The following is a 15,013-nucleotide window of genomic DNA, read 5'->3' on the forward strand; positions in this document are numbered from 1 at the left end:
ATCTTCCCAGACCAGGGCTCAAACCCGTATCCCCTGCATTGGCAGGCAGATTCTCAACCACTGCGCCACTAGGGAAGCCCTCCTTTCTCTTTTTGATGCTATTTCTTTTTAAATTATTATTTTTTTACTGAAACATAGTTGATTTACAATATTATGTTATTTTCAGATGTACAACGTAGTGATTCAAAAATTTTTAATAGACTGTACTCCTTTTAAAGTTATTATACAATATTGGCTGTATTCCCTGTGTTGTACAATATATTCTTGTAGCTTATTTATTTTATACTTTGTGGTGTGTACTCTTAATCCTCTATCCTTGTCTTGACCCTCTCCCCTTCCCTCTCCCCACTGGTAACCACTAGTTTGTTCTGTATATCTGTGAGTCTGTTTCTGTTTTGTTATATCATTCGTTTTATTTTTTAGATTCTACATATAGGTGATAACATACAGTATTTGTCTTTCTCTGTCTGACTTATTTCCCTAAGCATAATACCATCTAGGTCCATCCATGTTGTTGCAAATGGCAAAATTTCAATCTTTTTTATGGCTGAGTAGTATTCCTCTGTGTGTGTGTGTGTGTATTTGTATGTGTGTGTATGTGTGTATCAGTCACATCTTTATCCATTCATCTGTTGATGGACACTTAGATTACTTCCGTATCTTGGCTATTGTAAACAATGCTGCTATGAACATTGGGGTGCATATATCTTTTCAAATGAGTGTTTTTGTTTTCTTTGGGTATATACTCAGGAGTGGAATTGCTGGATCATATGGTAGTTCTATTTTTAGTTTTTTGAGGACGCTCCATACAGTTTTTCACAGTGGCTGCACCAGTTAACATTCCCACCAACAGTATACAAGGGTTTGCTTTTCTCCACATCCTTGCCAACATTTGTTATTTGTGGTCTTTTTGTTGATAACCATTCTGACAGGTGTGAGGTGATATCTCGTTGTGGTTTTGATTTGCATTCTCTGATGATTAGTGATGTTGAGCATCTTTTCATGTGCCTGTTGGCCATCTGTATACCTTCTTTGGAAGAATGTCTATTCAGATCTTCTCCCCATTTTTAATTGGGTTGTTAAGGGGTTTTTTTGATATTGAGTTGTATGAGCTGTTTATATATTTTGGGTAATAACCCCTTATTGGTCATATCATTTGCAAATATTTTCTCCCATTCAGTAGGTTGTCTTTTCATTTTGTTGACAGTTTCCTTTGCTGTGCAAAAGCTTTTAAGTTTAAGTAGGTCCCATTTGTTTATTTTTGCTTTTGTTTCGTTTGCCTTAGGAGACAGATCCAAAAAAATATTGCTATGATTTATGTTGAAGAGTGTTCTGTCTATGTTTTCTTCTAGGAGTTTTATGGTTTCAGAGCTGAAATTTACATCTTTAATCCACTTTGAGTTTACTTTTGTATATGGTGTGAGAAAATGTGCTAATTTCATTTTTTTACATGTAGCTGTTCAGTTTCTCCAGCACTGCTTATTGAGGAGACTGTCTTTTTTCCATTGTATATTCTTGCCTCCTTTGTTGTAGATTAATTGACCATAGGTATGTGGGTTTACTTCTGGGCTTTCTATTCTGTTCCATTTATCCATGTGTCTGTTTTTGTGCTGGTACCATACTGTTTTGATGACTGTAGCTTTGTAGTATAGTCTGAAGTCAGGGACCATGATTCTCTTCTTGGTACAATTCTTATTTCTTCTAGGACTATTCAGTTTACCTTTTATTTCTCTGCATTTGTTCTTCTCAGCATACATAAAAGGAGATAAGTACTCATCTTGTATACATATACGCAGACATGTAATTAGTGAAACAAAATGCCTACATATAAGAATATTCCTACTTATCAAAACCTTAAAATCAGTAAAAGGGAACCTTATCCTTTTTCATTTCAACTAACTTTTTGTAATTTTAATCAGTGTTTTATAAACTATAGATTGCAACTAACTGTTTCTTTATGCAATTAGTTTCTTAAATTGATTAAAAAGTTGAATAAAATGGAAAGAAACAGTTCATGAGACATAAGAAGAGTGAGTAGAATTTTGTGTAGCATTTAAGGTGTGTGATGTGTATGTGTGTGTAGTGTAATTCTAGCTGTGGGCCTTGGTTTAAAAAAATGTCTGAAAGTCACTGCTTTCTATTAATTCTTTTCTTTAGAGTGTTGTTATGAACTAGTGTCTTTTATAGACTTGATTTATTTCAATTAACCAAAATGATATGTAATTCTTATTACCCAGGTTAGTAATTACTAATTACTATTATTCATATTATTATAATTAATAATAATAATTATTGTTTCCATGGATGGCCAAATTATGACAACTTGACCAGTGAGAGGTCTTTTACATTGGCTCCTGTGAGATTCATCAGTGGTAGTGTATCAGTAGTTTGTTCTTTTTTATCATACAGAATTTCATTGAATCAGTATCCACAATTCATTAGTCCATTTTCCTCTTGATGTATATTTGTGTTATTTCTGTTTTGAGGCTATTATTAATAAAACTGCTACAAACTTTCTTGTGTAAGTCTTTTTGTGGACATAAGCATTTCTTTCTCTTGGATATACTATATAAATATATGAGGGGTAGAATTGTAGGTCATTGGGCAGGCAGATGTCTGTTTAACTTTCAGAGAAATTGCCAAGCAGTTTTCCAATGTGGTTGTACAGTTTTATACTTCCACCAGCAATGTATAAGAATTCTTATCGCTCCATATCATTGCCAGCGTTTCATATTGTTAATCTTTTAATTTTAGCTACTCTGATAGGCATGTGGTGGCATCTCATTGAAGTTTTAATTTGCATTTTCCTGATGACTAAAGATATTGAGCACCTATTCGGCATGCTGATTGGTTATTTGGATATCTTCTTTTGTGAAGTGCCTGCTTAGCTCTTTTGCTCATTTTTTAAAAATTACTATTTTTAAAAAATCTTTTCTGTTAATCTGTGGCTTGCTTTTTCATCTTAATAATGAATTCTTTTGGTGAACAGATATTTTTAAATTTGATGAGATCCCATTTATCTAATTTTTTTCTTTTAGGATTAATATCTTTTTTGTGTTAAGAAATCGTTGTCTACCCCAGTGTCTTGAATAGTGAGCTATTCTGAACAGAAACAGAGGAGAGGATTTTTAAAATAAATTTATTTATTTATTTGTTTTTATTTTTGGCTGTCTTGGGTCTTTGTTCTGTGCGCGGGCTTTCTCTAGTTGCAGTGAGTGGTGCACGGGCTTCTCATTGTCGTGGCTTCTCTTGTTGCAGAGCATGGGCTCTAGAGCACAGGCTCAGTAGTTGTGGCACATGGGCTTAGTTGCTCCGTGGCATGTGGGAATCTTCCCAGGCCAGGGATCGAACCTGTATCCCCTGCATTGGCAGGCAGATTCCCACCCACTGTGCCACCAGGGAAGCCCAGAGGATGTATTTTTTTAAGGTTATGAGTTCACATCTATTTTTAAATTTCACCTATTGTTTCTTATTTGTTTCATGTTTATTTCTTATTTAGCTTATTATTCTCTGCTTTCCTCATAGTATTGATCACTAAGACTTTCTACTGCATTTATAACATAATCTTTTATTTGAAAAAAAAGGTGTTGAAACTTAAGAGAAAATATATGAAACCCCTACCAGGCTACATGGTATTTAAAGTCAGTATCATCTTTTAGATATTATGATTCACTGTGTGAGGATAATCTAGGAAGAATTGCATACAAGGGACAAATCCAGGTTTTGTGGGACTTGGAGCTTATATGAGTTAGAGATCGCTTTTTTTTTTTAAAGAAGATGTTGGAGGTAGGCATTTATTTATTTATTTATTTATTTTGGCTGTGTTGGGTCTTCATTTCTGTGCGAGGGCTTTCTCTAGGTGTGGCAAGCGGGGGCCACTCTTCATCGCGGTGCGTGGGCCTCTCACTATCGTGGCCTCTCGTTGCGGAGCACAGGCTCCAGATGCACAGGCTCAGTAGTTGTGGCTCATGGGCCTAGTTGCTCTGCGGCATGTGGGATCCTCCCAGACCAGGGCCTGAACCCGTGTCCCCTGCATTAGCAGGCAGATTCTCAACAGCTGTGCCACCAGGGAAGCTCCGAGATCGCTTTTTAAGAAACAGAATTTTACAGGCCATTTCTCCTGGGGTTGCCACATTTCAAGATGTGTCAGTCATGCCAAGATGTGATCTGATGTGTTGAGATGCATAGATATGTGAGTTTGCTCACAGAAACACTCATTGTTTCTGGTGTTACTGTAAATTTGTACCCTACATTCATAGGAATTGTAAAAATTTTTATAAGATTTCCATAAAAAATACATATGATGTGTTTATATTTGTATACATTGCAGTGTAGGGCATATATATGAAAAAAATAGAAATTCCATTTTGACTAGGAGACAATGAGGTCAAACCTTCAACTTACAATTTTATACATCTGATAATTGGAAGAATTCCTCACAGACTAGCTTTTGGCTGTTTTTCTCCAGTTTTCATAACACAGTATAGTCAGTGCCCTTCATCTTCATATCATGATGCAAGATGAGTCAGAGTGGACACTGGAATTGTTCTTGGAAGAAATTATATCCTAGGAGGCTAGCAGTACCTAATTATATAGAAGAGTGACTGATAACTGCATCAGTTTATCCCACTAAATCCAAGTTAACTGTGTCTCCAGCTCAACTTCCACTTAGCTGGATCTTTAGAATACCTCTGGTCACTGCAATACCACCCAACAAGATGGAAAATGTGATTGTAGTGGAAAGAGAAAGCTACCTTAAACAGTTATAATTAAAATATTTTACTTCTACAAATTTTACAAAAATATAAGTTCATGTGAATATGTTGCTGGAACCTCTCCTAGACTTTGGAAGGGGAGTGGCTCTAAAGCTTAAGATTCATTATTTCATGGTAAATTTGCCTCTGCTTATTACTTAAAATTAGAAATATAAAAGAAGCATGATATACACATTATTTAATAATTACTCCCTGCTGTAAATATTAGATAATATTTAAATTTTAGCTTAGAGTATATTAGGTGCTGATACATCTACACATATCCACCATGTGTTGTAGAAAACAACCCCTCAATACCTGGTCCATATCATGTAGTCAAGAATGTTTTAGGAATAAGTATATGAATGAAAAAAATACTTAAAATATGTGATAGTGAGGACCATTACGAGAGACTAATGTAAAAGTAACATATCCCCATTTTTCATTAAATCTTATTATTGAAAATGTCATGTGATAATGTAATAAAAAAAGGTTCCATTTATTAAGTGTTACTCTGTGCCAAATATCATGAGACAGATAAATATACTATGTTCTTTATTTACAATAGTATATTTCTGAAACCTTTTTAATATTTCAATAATTATAAGGGCTATGCCTTTTTATTCCACTAAATGACTCATGCACTCACTGATGTCAACAATATTTGACTATTTGAGTTAAAATGTCGTTCCAACATTAAATAAATCTACCACATTTCACAATGGGTATTTTTAGAAAATATTTTCCAGTATCTATTTTAGTAGAAAAATAGTACATTTTTCCATTAACTGTTTGCCCTGATCTGAAAAATATTTCTGGCATCCACAGTTACATATTTTGACAGTCATGTGAATCTAATAAGAACAAAGCACAGGCTCCGGATGCGCAGGCTCAGCGGCCATGGCTCACGGGCCCAGCCGCTCCGCAGCATGTGGCGGCACGAACCCCGTGTCCCCTGCATCAGCAGGCGGACTCCCGACCACTGCACCACCAGGGAAGCCCCTGTAAAGCATATTTTTAAAGCATGATTACTGCTATAAATTATTTGAGAATATGCTTTAAAATGTTATAAAGCATACTGAATATTTTAAGTTTGACATTTTCATGATGACGAGGTGGGTCAAGGCAGAAATTTAGGATTCTGAAGAATGATCTCTTGGGTAGCTAAATTAGTTTAACCAGCATTTTTAAGTTGATAAAAATAATATGTCTTGTTTATCCATCCTAAATGCATAATGTTTATGTGTGACTCACATTTTATTCCATTTAATTAAATAAAATTATTCATGCGAAGTACCAAGATCCTTGCCTGGAACAGAGAAAATTGTTAAGTACATTATTGCAACCCCTTATCTCTTAATTAAATTTAACAAAGGTGTCAGTTGCATACTGTTGTGACCAGTTATGGTAGATTGTCTAATTAAGAAAATATATCTTTTGTTTAATTTATTTAAGATATAGTCATATATCTTTGAAATATAGTTTCAAAGTCTGAGTTACTTTGAAAAAATACTGTGAAGAGTAGCATTCAATCAAAAAAATGTTGATTTAGGGAATTTCCTGGTTGCCCAGTGGTTAGGACTCTGCACTTCCACTGTAAGGGGCACGGGTTCCATCCCTGGTGGGGGAACTAAGATGCCACATGGCACACTACCAAAAAGGAAAAACAAAAAACAAATAATATTGATTTAAGTTTCAAGCTATAACAGGTAGGAATTTTTTTTAAAGGATTCTGACATTGTCTCTACCCTTGAGGAGTTTATAGCTTTGCTGCCACAATTTGAGAATAAAACCATAAGCAAATAGATATTTCTCCAAAGAAGATATACAGATTGCCAACAAACACATGAAAGGATGCTCAACATCACTAACCATGAGAGAAATGCAAATCAAAACTACAATGAGGTATCACCTCACACTAGTCAGAATGGCCATCATCAAAAAATCTACAAACAATACATGCTGGAGAGGGTGTGGAGAAAAGGGAACCCTCTTGTACTGTTGGTGGGAATGTAAATTGATAGAGCCACTATGGAGAACAGTATGGAGGTTCCTTAAAAAACTACAAATAGAACTACCATACAGCCCGGCCATCCCACTACTGGGCATATACCCTGAGAAAACCATAATTCAAAAAGAGTCATGTACCACAATGTTCATTGCAGCTCTATTTACAATAGCCAGGACATGGAAGCAACCTAAGTGTCCACTGACAGATGAATGGATAAAGAAGATGTGGCACATATATAAAATGGAATATTACTCAGCCATAAAAAGAAATGAAATTGAGTTATTTGTAGTGAGGTGGATGGACCTAGAGTCTGTCATACAGAGTGAAGTAAGTCAGAAAGAGAAAAACAAATACTGTATGCTAACACATATATATGGAATCTAAAAAAAAAAAAAAAAGTAAAGGTTCTGATGAACCTAGGGGCAGGACGGGAATAAAGACGCAGATGTAGAGAATGGACTTGAGGACACGGGGTGGGGGAAGGGTAAGCTGGGACAAAGTGAGAGAGGGCGTGGACATATATATACTACCAAATGTAAAATAGATAGCTAGTGGGAAGCAGCTGCATACCTCAGGGAGATCAGCTCGGTGCTTTGCGACCATCTAGAGGGGTGGGATGGGAGGGTGGAAGGGAGACGCAAGAGGGAGGGGATATGGAGATATATGTATAGGTACAGCTGATTCACTTTGTTATACGGCAGCAACTAACACAACATTGTAAAGCAATTATACTCCAATAAAGATGTTTAAAAAATCATATGCAAATAAGTGCTCAATTGTCTTATATAAATGGCAGGTAGGTAACTGTTTAGGGAAGGGCAGTTGCATGGCCTGGACTAGTCAGATAGAATGTGAACCGAATCTTAACGAATGGGAACGGTTTGGCTAGGTGATGAAGAAAGAGCTTCCTGGGAGAGTAAATATTTTCTCATTCATAAGTAGAGCAGGTAGTTTTTTTAAACTGTTTTGAAATTTACTCTACAGATTGTGACATTTGTTGATGCCCTGTTAGATTTAAGGTTATAGGATCCTCCCTTAACAGGTGCTTTGCTTAGGTCATGTTCAAAATCTCCTTTAGAAATTCAAAGGACTCAGAATAACCAAGACAATCTTGAAAAAGAAGAGCAGAGTTGGTCAAGGTTGTGCTTAAACCTCCTTAGCCAGTTATTTTTACCTTTTACCATTGAATGTGTGTGCAGCTCAGAGGCTGCTACATAGTTCAGAGAGTTTACTTTTGTTGTGTTTGTTGTTGGACCTTTATAGCCAGAAGCAGGAGCTTGGAGCTTTCTTCTCTGATTGCTCCTGAGGTATGTTGGGAAAATATAATTATAAACAAAATCTCTCAACCCAGAGAACTTCTCCATAGAGATCATAGAGAAAGAAAACAGTTCTATTATCGATTAAGAATTAAACCAGAATGTGATGTGCATTCCTGACAATCACTGAGAGATTGTAAAGATAGAAAGAAATCCTCACTCTTAGGCAGCCAAGCAGATACAACCCATCACGTGCATGTTTTCAAGATAAACAGTGACTAGTCAAGTAAGAGGTCTTGATGGCACATTTTGTCACACATAAGTTTGTACTAACTTTACCTGGTAATTGGGGTGACCATCTGTGTTGGATAATTGGCTTTGTCCAGAAAAAAAAAAAAAGCTAATTTCTCATGTTTTTATGACAGCTGGTAGTTTTGCAGCTTGGAACAAGGTCCCAGGCTCTTACCTTCCCACAGACACTGGGAGATAGAGGTGCTGTCTCCGCTGATCGCTGATCGTTACATTTCAAAGAGATGGCTCACACGTCCTTGAAAAAGACAGTTCTGGGTCTTAAAGCTGAAAAAGGCTAATCTAGTCTTTGAAAGGACTTATATACATTTCAAAGAGAGGAGAAAGTACTTACCATTATAAGTTTTCTAAAGCAAATGACCTGAGAAAAAGGAAGGGAAGGCACACAGTTTTCTAGCCTGCCAGGGGTGACTGTGGTGTTCTTTTTAAGCCTGGCTTCCTAGGAGTTGCCCCGCAGTCAGAGCAGCTTATTGTCCAGTCAGCATTTGCTCATAGGTTGTGTTTAAGCCCCTTGTGCCAGTGAGCCTTCTGCCCTGGGTTGATGGGTCTGTGTCCAGCTTGGAGAATGCTTTCCACTTTGCCCAGTGATTGCTTCTGAGTAGGGGCTGCCCAGGCTTCCTGACCCCTAGAGTTGACTCTGATCCCAGGATGCCTCTTCTTGGCTATCTCTTTCCTGTTTCTCTCTCTTAAACTTCTAGCTGCTTTACTGTTTGGCTAATTCAAGGAACTACTAGCCACCTCTTAATGGTTCTCCGCTGAGATGGGCATTATTTTTCAGCAATGCCTCTAGGCATGGAGTTCTTCATTCTTAGTTCCAAATAAAGTCATTCTTCTCAGGCAGAGCTACAAACCTTCATCATGTGGACTGCCTTTCATCTTGGGAAGAACCCCCTTTCCACTCTACCACATTTGGCTGGGAGGACTCACTTTCCCTGGAATGACACTCCTGCTCTATTAGTTTGCACTGAGGTGGGTGTGGGGAGGAGTTGGCAGCCCCTGGTCTTCTCAGCTTGCGCCTCCAAGTGGGAAACTTTTACCCCATGAATGAGCTGGGGTGGGGGTAACTGGAGCCCCAGGATATTTGACCTTCTGTACCTGGGGTATAGCTTCTGCCCTGTGAGTGGGGGGTTGGGTAGAGGATGAGAGACCTGGTTCTTAGCTGTGCCTGCCTATAGTAGAGCTTCCTAGAATAGATGAGAAATGTCAACAACCTGTCCTTCCTGGGATGAAACTGTAGCCCCAGACTGTAGCTGAGGGGGAGATGGAGCTCCCATTTTCTTGTCTGCACATGAATAGAGCTTCTATAATGAGGAGCTGGCGAGATAGTGGAGTGGGTTGTGGTTCAAATACTACTATTTTTACTGATATTTAGTAGATTTTCTTGAATGAGTATTTCTCTATTTGCTGTATGCCCCTAGGACAATTTCCAGACTTTAAAAAAATAAAATTATTTTTTCACCTGTTAAATTATTTTGCTGGAAATTCAGTTGAGCTCCTTACTTCATCATTCCAGAAGTCCCACTTCTCACCTTCATTTTGAAATATATTTTCACTAGATATAGAATTCTTGAAATCTTGGTTGACTTTCTTTCTTTTTTTAAGTATTTTGAAGATGTTGCTGTATTGTATTTTGACTTGCATAGTTTCTAAGAGTCTGATGTCATTCATATCTTTGTTCTCTGCAAGAATTTTTCTTTATCTTTGGCTTTCAGCAGTTTGACTATAATGTGGTCAGGTGTAAATTTTTTTTCTATTTTTCGTGCTTGGTGTTCTCTGAGCTTCTTGGATTTGTGTTTGTTGTCTACTACTAATTTTGGAAAAATTATCAGCCATTACCTCTTCAAATATTTCTGTTGATCTGTTCTCTCCTTCTGGTACTTCAACTATATCTATATTAGACCATTTGATATTGTCTGGTGTTCTAGTTTTGGTGTTATTGTTTGGGTTTTTTTCTCACTCTGTTTTTACTTTGTGTTTCAGTCTGGATAATTTCTGTTGGCTTATCTTCAAGTTCATTGATTCTTTCCTCTGTTATGACCAGTTGCCTAATAAGCCCATTGAAAGAATTTTTCAACTCTGTTACTACAATTTTTTCAATTTCTAGAATTTCAATTTGACTGTTTTTTATATGTTCCATCTCTTTGTTAAAATTCTCCATTTGTCTGATGTTTCTACTAGAGACTTTAACATATTAATCATAATTATTTTAGTCTCTATCTTAACATCTGAGGCATATCTGGTTCTACTTCTATGGACTGCTTTAACTTGTGACAATGATTTGGCTTTATTTGCCTTTTGTGTCTTACAACTTTTAAAATTGAATGCTAGAAATGTGTAAAAGAACAGCAGAGGCTAAGGTAAAAGGTAATTACACCTGGAAATGGATGTGCTCTTTCTTCGGTCAGGTTAGTCAGTAGTTTAGCTAGGTTATTCGTTGCCATACTTGCCTTCAGTATAACATAGACTTCAAATTCCTCCATCAGTGGATTACTGATACCTGTACTTAGTGTGGAACCTGGAGTGAAAAAGAGTTTTTCTTAGTTTCCCTGCTCCACTTTCAGTCTTCAGTGGGCTCTGCATACTTGTATCACAAAGAGGTTCTCTTGTCCTCCCCCAACCCCTGCCCCACCAACAGTGGTATACTGTTATTGCTTGTTACTTGCTGCAGTAATTACGGTGGGGACATGGGGTTTCTCAGTTCCCCTGCTGTTTTCAGCGATGGATAAGCCCTGTGTGCCTGGGCCTTAGAGCTAATGTCTTTCTCAGCCCTTCTGTCCTTTCATGTCAATGAGCTTTGCTTTGTTTTGGTGGGGGATCTTTGGCAGGAGCTAGTTTCACACCTCCCCTTCAATAGATGTGGGCCTTTGGTTTGTATTAGTGTGGGATCCTGGGCCTGAGTAGGTTTACTTCCCTTCTTCCAGTGGCAGAGAACTTTTGTTTCTACCTCTTTCTCAGTGAAAAAGGGCATCCTGGGGCTTCTCTGGTGGTGCAGTGGTGAAGAATCCGCCTGCCAATGCAGGGGACATGGGTTTGAGCCCTGGTCCAGAAGATCCCACATGCTGCAGAGCAACTAAGCCTGTGGGCCAAAACTACTGAGCCTGTGCTCTAGAGCCCACATGCCACAACTACTGAAGCCCACACGCCTAGAACCCGTGCTCCACAACAAGAGGAGCCATCACAATGAGAAGCCCACGCACTGCAACCAAGAGTAGCCCCTGCTCGCCACAACTAGAGAAAGCCTGCACGCAGCAGCGAAGACCCAACACAGCCAAAAATAAATAAATAAAATAAATAAATTTATAAAAACAAAAAAGAAAAAGGGCATCCTCCTAGAATGGGGGAAATTGGAGGATTTCCTACCCCTCCTCCAATGGTAGCATGTCTTTGTCTGGGACCATGGGGTGGGAGTGTTTCCTTTTCTTCTCCTGGAATCTAATATTTTTTGCTTTTTATGAGACAAGGGTCTTTGAGGCAACTGGGTTTCCATGTCAGTTACCTGGTGGGGGGGTTCTCTCAGTTTTCCTACCCTGACCCCAGTTCTTTTTGTGAGTACCCAGTGACTGCCCATGGAAATACCTGGTGAGAAAGTTCAGACTCCTTTTGTGTCTGGGGTTCCTAGAGATTCTAAAGTGTTATGCTATCCCACACTCAGCTTTTAAGAATTCTTTGGAATTTCAGTTATTTTCTGTTTGTCTGCTTTTGGGGCAGCCACCTCTTCTCTGTCAGCTCATCTCTCTTTGCAGGGGCTTGTTATACTTTGGAATACTTTTGGCCTGGTTGCTTTATGACCTCAGCTCTCTGATAGTGGTGTGTCAGTCTATTACAATCATTATACTTTGCCTAAAGGCTAAATGTTTAGCCTTTTTAAAACATTTTTCCTCCTTCATTTTGATTCCTGCACCTTTGGGGATGACCCAGTAATCTTTGAGTGTTTCCTTCCTTTCTGACATAATAAGATAGCCCAGTCTCATCTTGTATGTTTCCTGCTCTATACCTGGAATTAGACGTTTCTTCAAGAAGATCTAGTTCCTTTTAGTGGGAAGTAATATTTAGAAATCACACTCTGGGGACTGTGGCTGTTTTTGACATTGAGTTGTCTTTGCTTCTACACTTTGTCTTTATAGTATATAGAGCTAGAAAATATGTGCTTTCCTTTAAGAGGAAAAAATCTTATGGTTTATACTGATATTTTTAGTTCATGTCTAAGATTATTTAATGTGTTTGATTTTATACTTGTATTGTTTTATGTTACAGTTAAAATCTTGGTTCCTAATGACTATAAGATACTTATGTGCTTTATCCTACAATATATATGGAATACTTTCAAAATAATGATACAACTATTAACAGTAAGATTCTTGAATGCAGTTTAAGATTTCTTTGCAATTCTTTTAGTCATTAAGATATATGCCAGTGAAGTACAAGTGTCCAACTCAAAATACACTTTCTCTGTGAGACCTTTGTGTTGGTCTACTCTACAATAGCTTTTTTCACCTCTGAACTTTCATAATTTTGATCTTAAATCTCATACTCGGCACCTGACTCAGAAGATCTTGAATTGCCTTTTACTTATTTAAATACCAAAGTTGAGTATAAGGCAATGAGAACAATCTTCCTGAGAGGCCTATGGAGTCAATCTAATTTATTATTGCCACAGTAAACTCTGAAGGGCAGGTGCATTTCTTCTTTTATATACCACAAGGAAATAGTCTCCCTGATTAAATTAAGTGTAATTAGATTCTTTTGAGAACTTGTCTCAGAATAACACAGACTGGACAGGTAAACCCTCTCCCATCCCAGGATCAGGAAATAGGAAGGATCCCCAAGATTTAATGCCAGATGACAGGTGGGACTAGGCTCAGAAAAAAGCAGGGCAAGATATTTGAGCATCTGTGCCAGTCCATTGAAGCTGGATAGTATGCAGATGAACGGATCTTGTGTTCAGAAACCTACACTTTGGAAAGCTACTTTCCCCTTCACATTTAGTAAATTTCTCCTTTAGAAATGTTTGCTCATCTCAGACAAGGACAGGATATTGCTTTGTCCTTGTATAGACCACCATACTTCAGGGACTTGGACGAGATGAAATCAATAGAAATCAAAGCACGAGAACCCCAAGAGGGAGCCACATCCAGGAAATCAGAATGAGAGATGGGGCATAGTCACTTTTTCCATTCCTTTCAGAGCTGGGCCAGCATGTGTTTTCTTTGGGTGAGTGGCTATTACCTCTCATGTTCCCCAGTGAAGCAGAGTGTCAGGGGGAGAGCAAAGGGACCTCGAGCTGTAAATTAGAAGATTCAAGCTCTAGTCCTTATTGCTTATGCAGCATCAGAATAATCCCTAAAGCCCAGCATGATCTGACAGCTGCCTCCCGTGCTGACCTTAGCTCGTATCATCTCCCACCCTCTCGGCCCAGTCACTGTGCTCAGTGGCCAGCTTGACTCCAGGCCCGCTGCTCCCTGACTGACCACTACACTTACTGTTTGCTCTGCCCGGATGCTCTTTCCATGCACTTTCCTCTCATTGTTCCCATCTCAGGTTTACAAACCACCTCTTCAGAGAGGTCCTCCCATAACATGACCTCTTCCCACCCAGTCTCTCTCACATCTTTATCAACTTTTCAGAGCTCTTACAAGTTTCTGAAATCATCTTGTATTTCTGTTTGATCTCATGCTTATTGTCTATCTTCCTCCCTCTGAATGAGCAGTTTCACAAGGCACTTGGTAGGTACTCAATAAATATTTGTTGAATGAATTGAATAAATGATGGTGAAGTGATTTTGAGAAAAAGTTCTATGTATGTGTATGGATGTGTGTGTGAGCATGCATTTATTTATGACTTGATTTATTTCACAAAAGGGTATGAGGTGGCTTATGAGAAATACCTGACCTTGAGTCTAGGGATCAATTGATTTCTCATTTTATTGGTACTTATGCCATTTTCATTGTGATCTGCTATTCAACTGCAGTAAAGGGCATAGATTTTACTTTCTGGTTCTCACTGACAATATAAAATGGCTGCTTCTCTTCGTCCTGTCTATGACACTGTTATTAACCTATTGCTACAGTTGCTAGTTATTTATCAAGTCACCACTAACAGTTTCAGGGTTTTTTTTTTTTTTTTTTTTTGGCTCTGATAGATACAGTATAAAAATCTAGGAGCAACTAAAACAAGTTATATATTTTATTGGCAAAAAGATCAACGAGTTTTCTTCAAATGTGAGAGTATTTGTCAGTATTTTGTTGACCTACCAGGTTTATTCCCATAAGACATGAAATTTTAGTAAATTTGCATCTCTATCATTATTCATGACCAGTGAAGACATGTAAAAAGAGAGGTCAGATTAAAATTTTTAAATGACATAATTATAAGGCAGAATACCAGATCTCAAATTGCTTGCTGTCTCCTTGCAAGAATTAATTTTGCCATTCAGGCAATAGAAAAAGTGCATCTAATTGGTTTGTTTCTTGTATATAATTGGAGTATGGAAGGATAGCAATCCATCATTATAGTAGGAATTAAAGGAGTGAGACTATCATTTGAAGTAGAGTCCAGGGAAACCTCACGAAAGTGGTTTTCAGTGAGTTGCTTATGTTTTTGTTTATTATTCCTGCCTGTCTCCTCATCTGTAAGTCTAGAAGGTTAGACCCCCCTAAGCATCCACTTCTAGTTCTGGAATTCAT

At 37.9% G+C, this 15,013-nt stretch overlaps 1 protein-coding gene across 4 annotated transcripts in view; it reads left to right on the plus strand.

The window, feature by feature from the left end:
- LOC308613600 (uncharacterized protein) overlaps positions 1-15,013 on the plus strand; it is a 139,650-nt gene that overhangs the window by 70,765 nt on the left and 53,872 nt on the right. The window contains exon 6 of one of the 4 annotated variants that reach the window (XM_081227310.1): positions 12,585-12,679. The exons of the other annotated variants lie outside the window; for them this stretch is intronic. Coding sequence (XP_081083436.1) covers positions 12,585-12,588 — 4 coding nt within the window. The 3' untranslated portion in view covers positions 12,589-12,679. The remainder of the gene's footprint in view (positions 1-12,584; positions 12,680-15,013) is intronic. 4 annotated transcript variants of the gene reach the window in all.

Source organism: Mesoplodon bidens, assembly GCF_964165515.1.
Source record: "Mesoplodon bidens genome assembly, chromosome: 1".
In the NCBI taxonomy this organism is placed as follows: Eukaryota; Metazoa; Chordata; class Mammalia; order Artiodactyla; family Ziphiidae; genus Mesoplodon; species Mesoplodon bidens.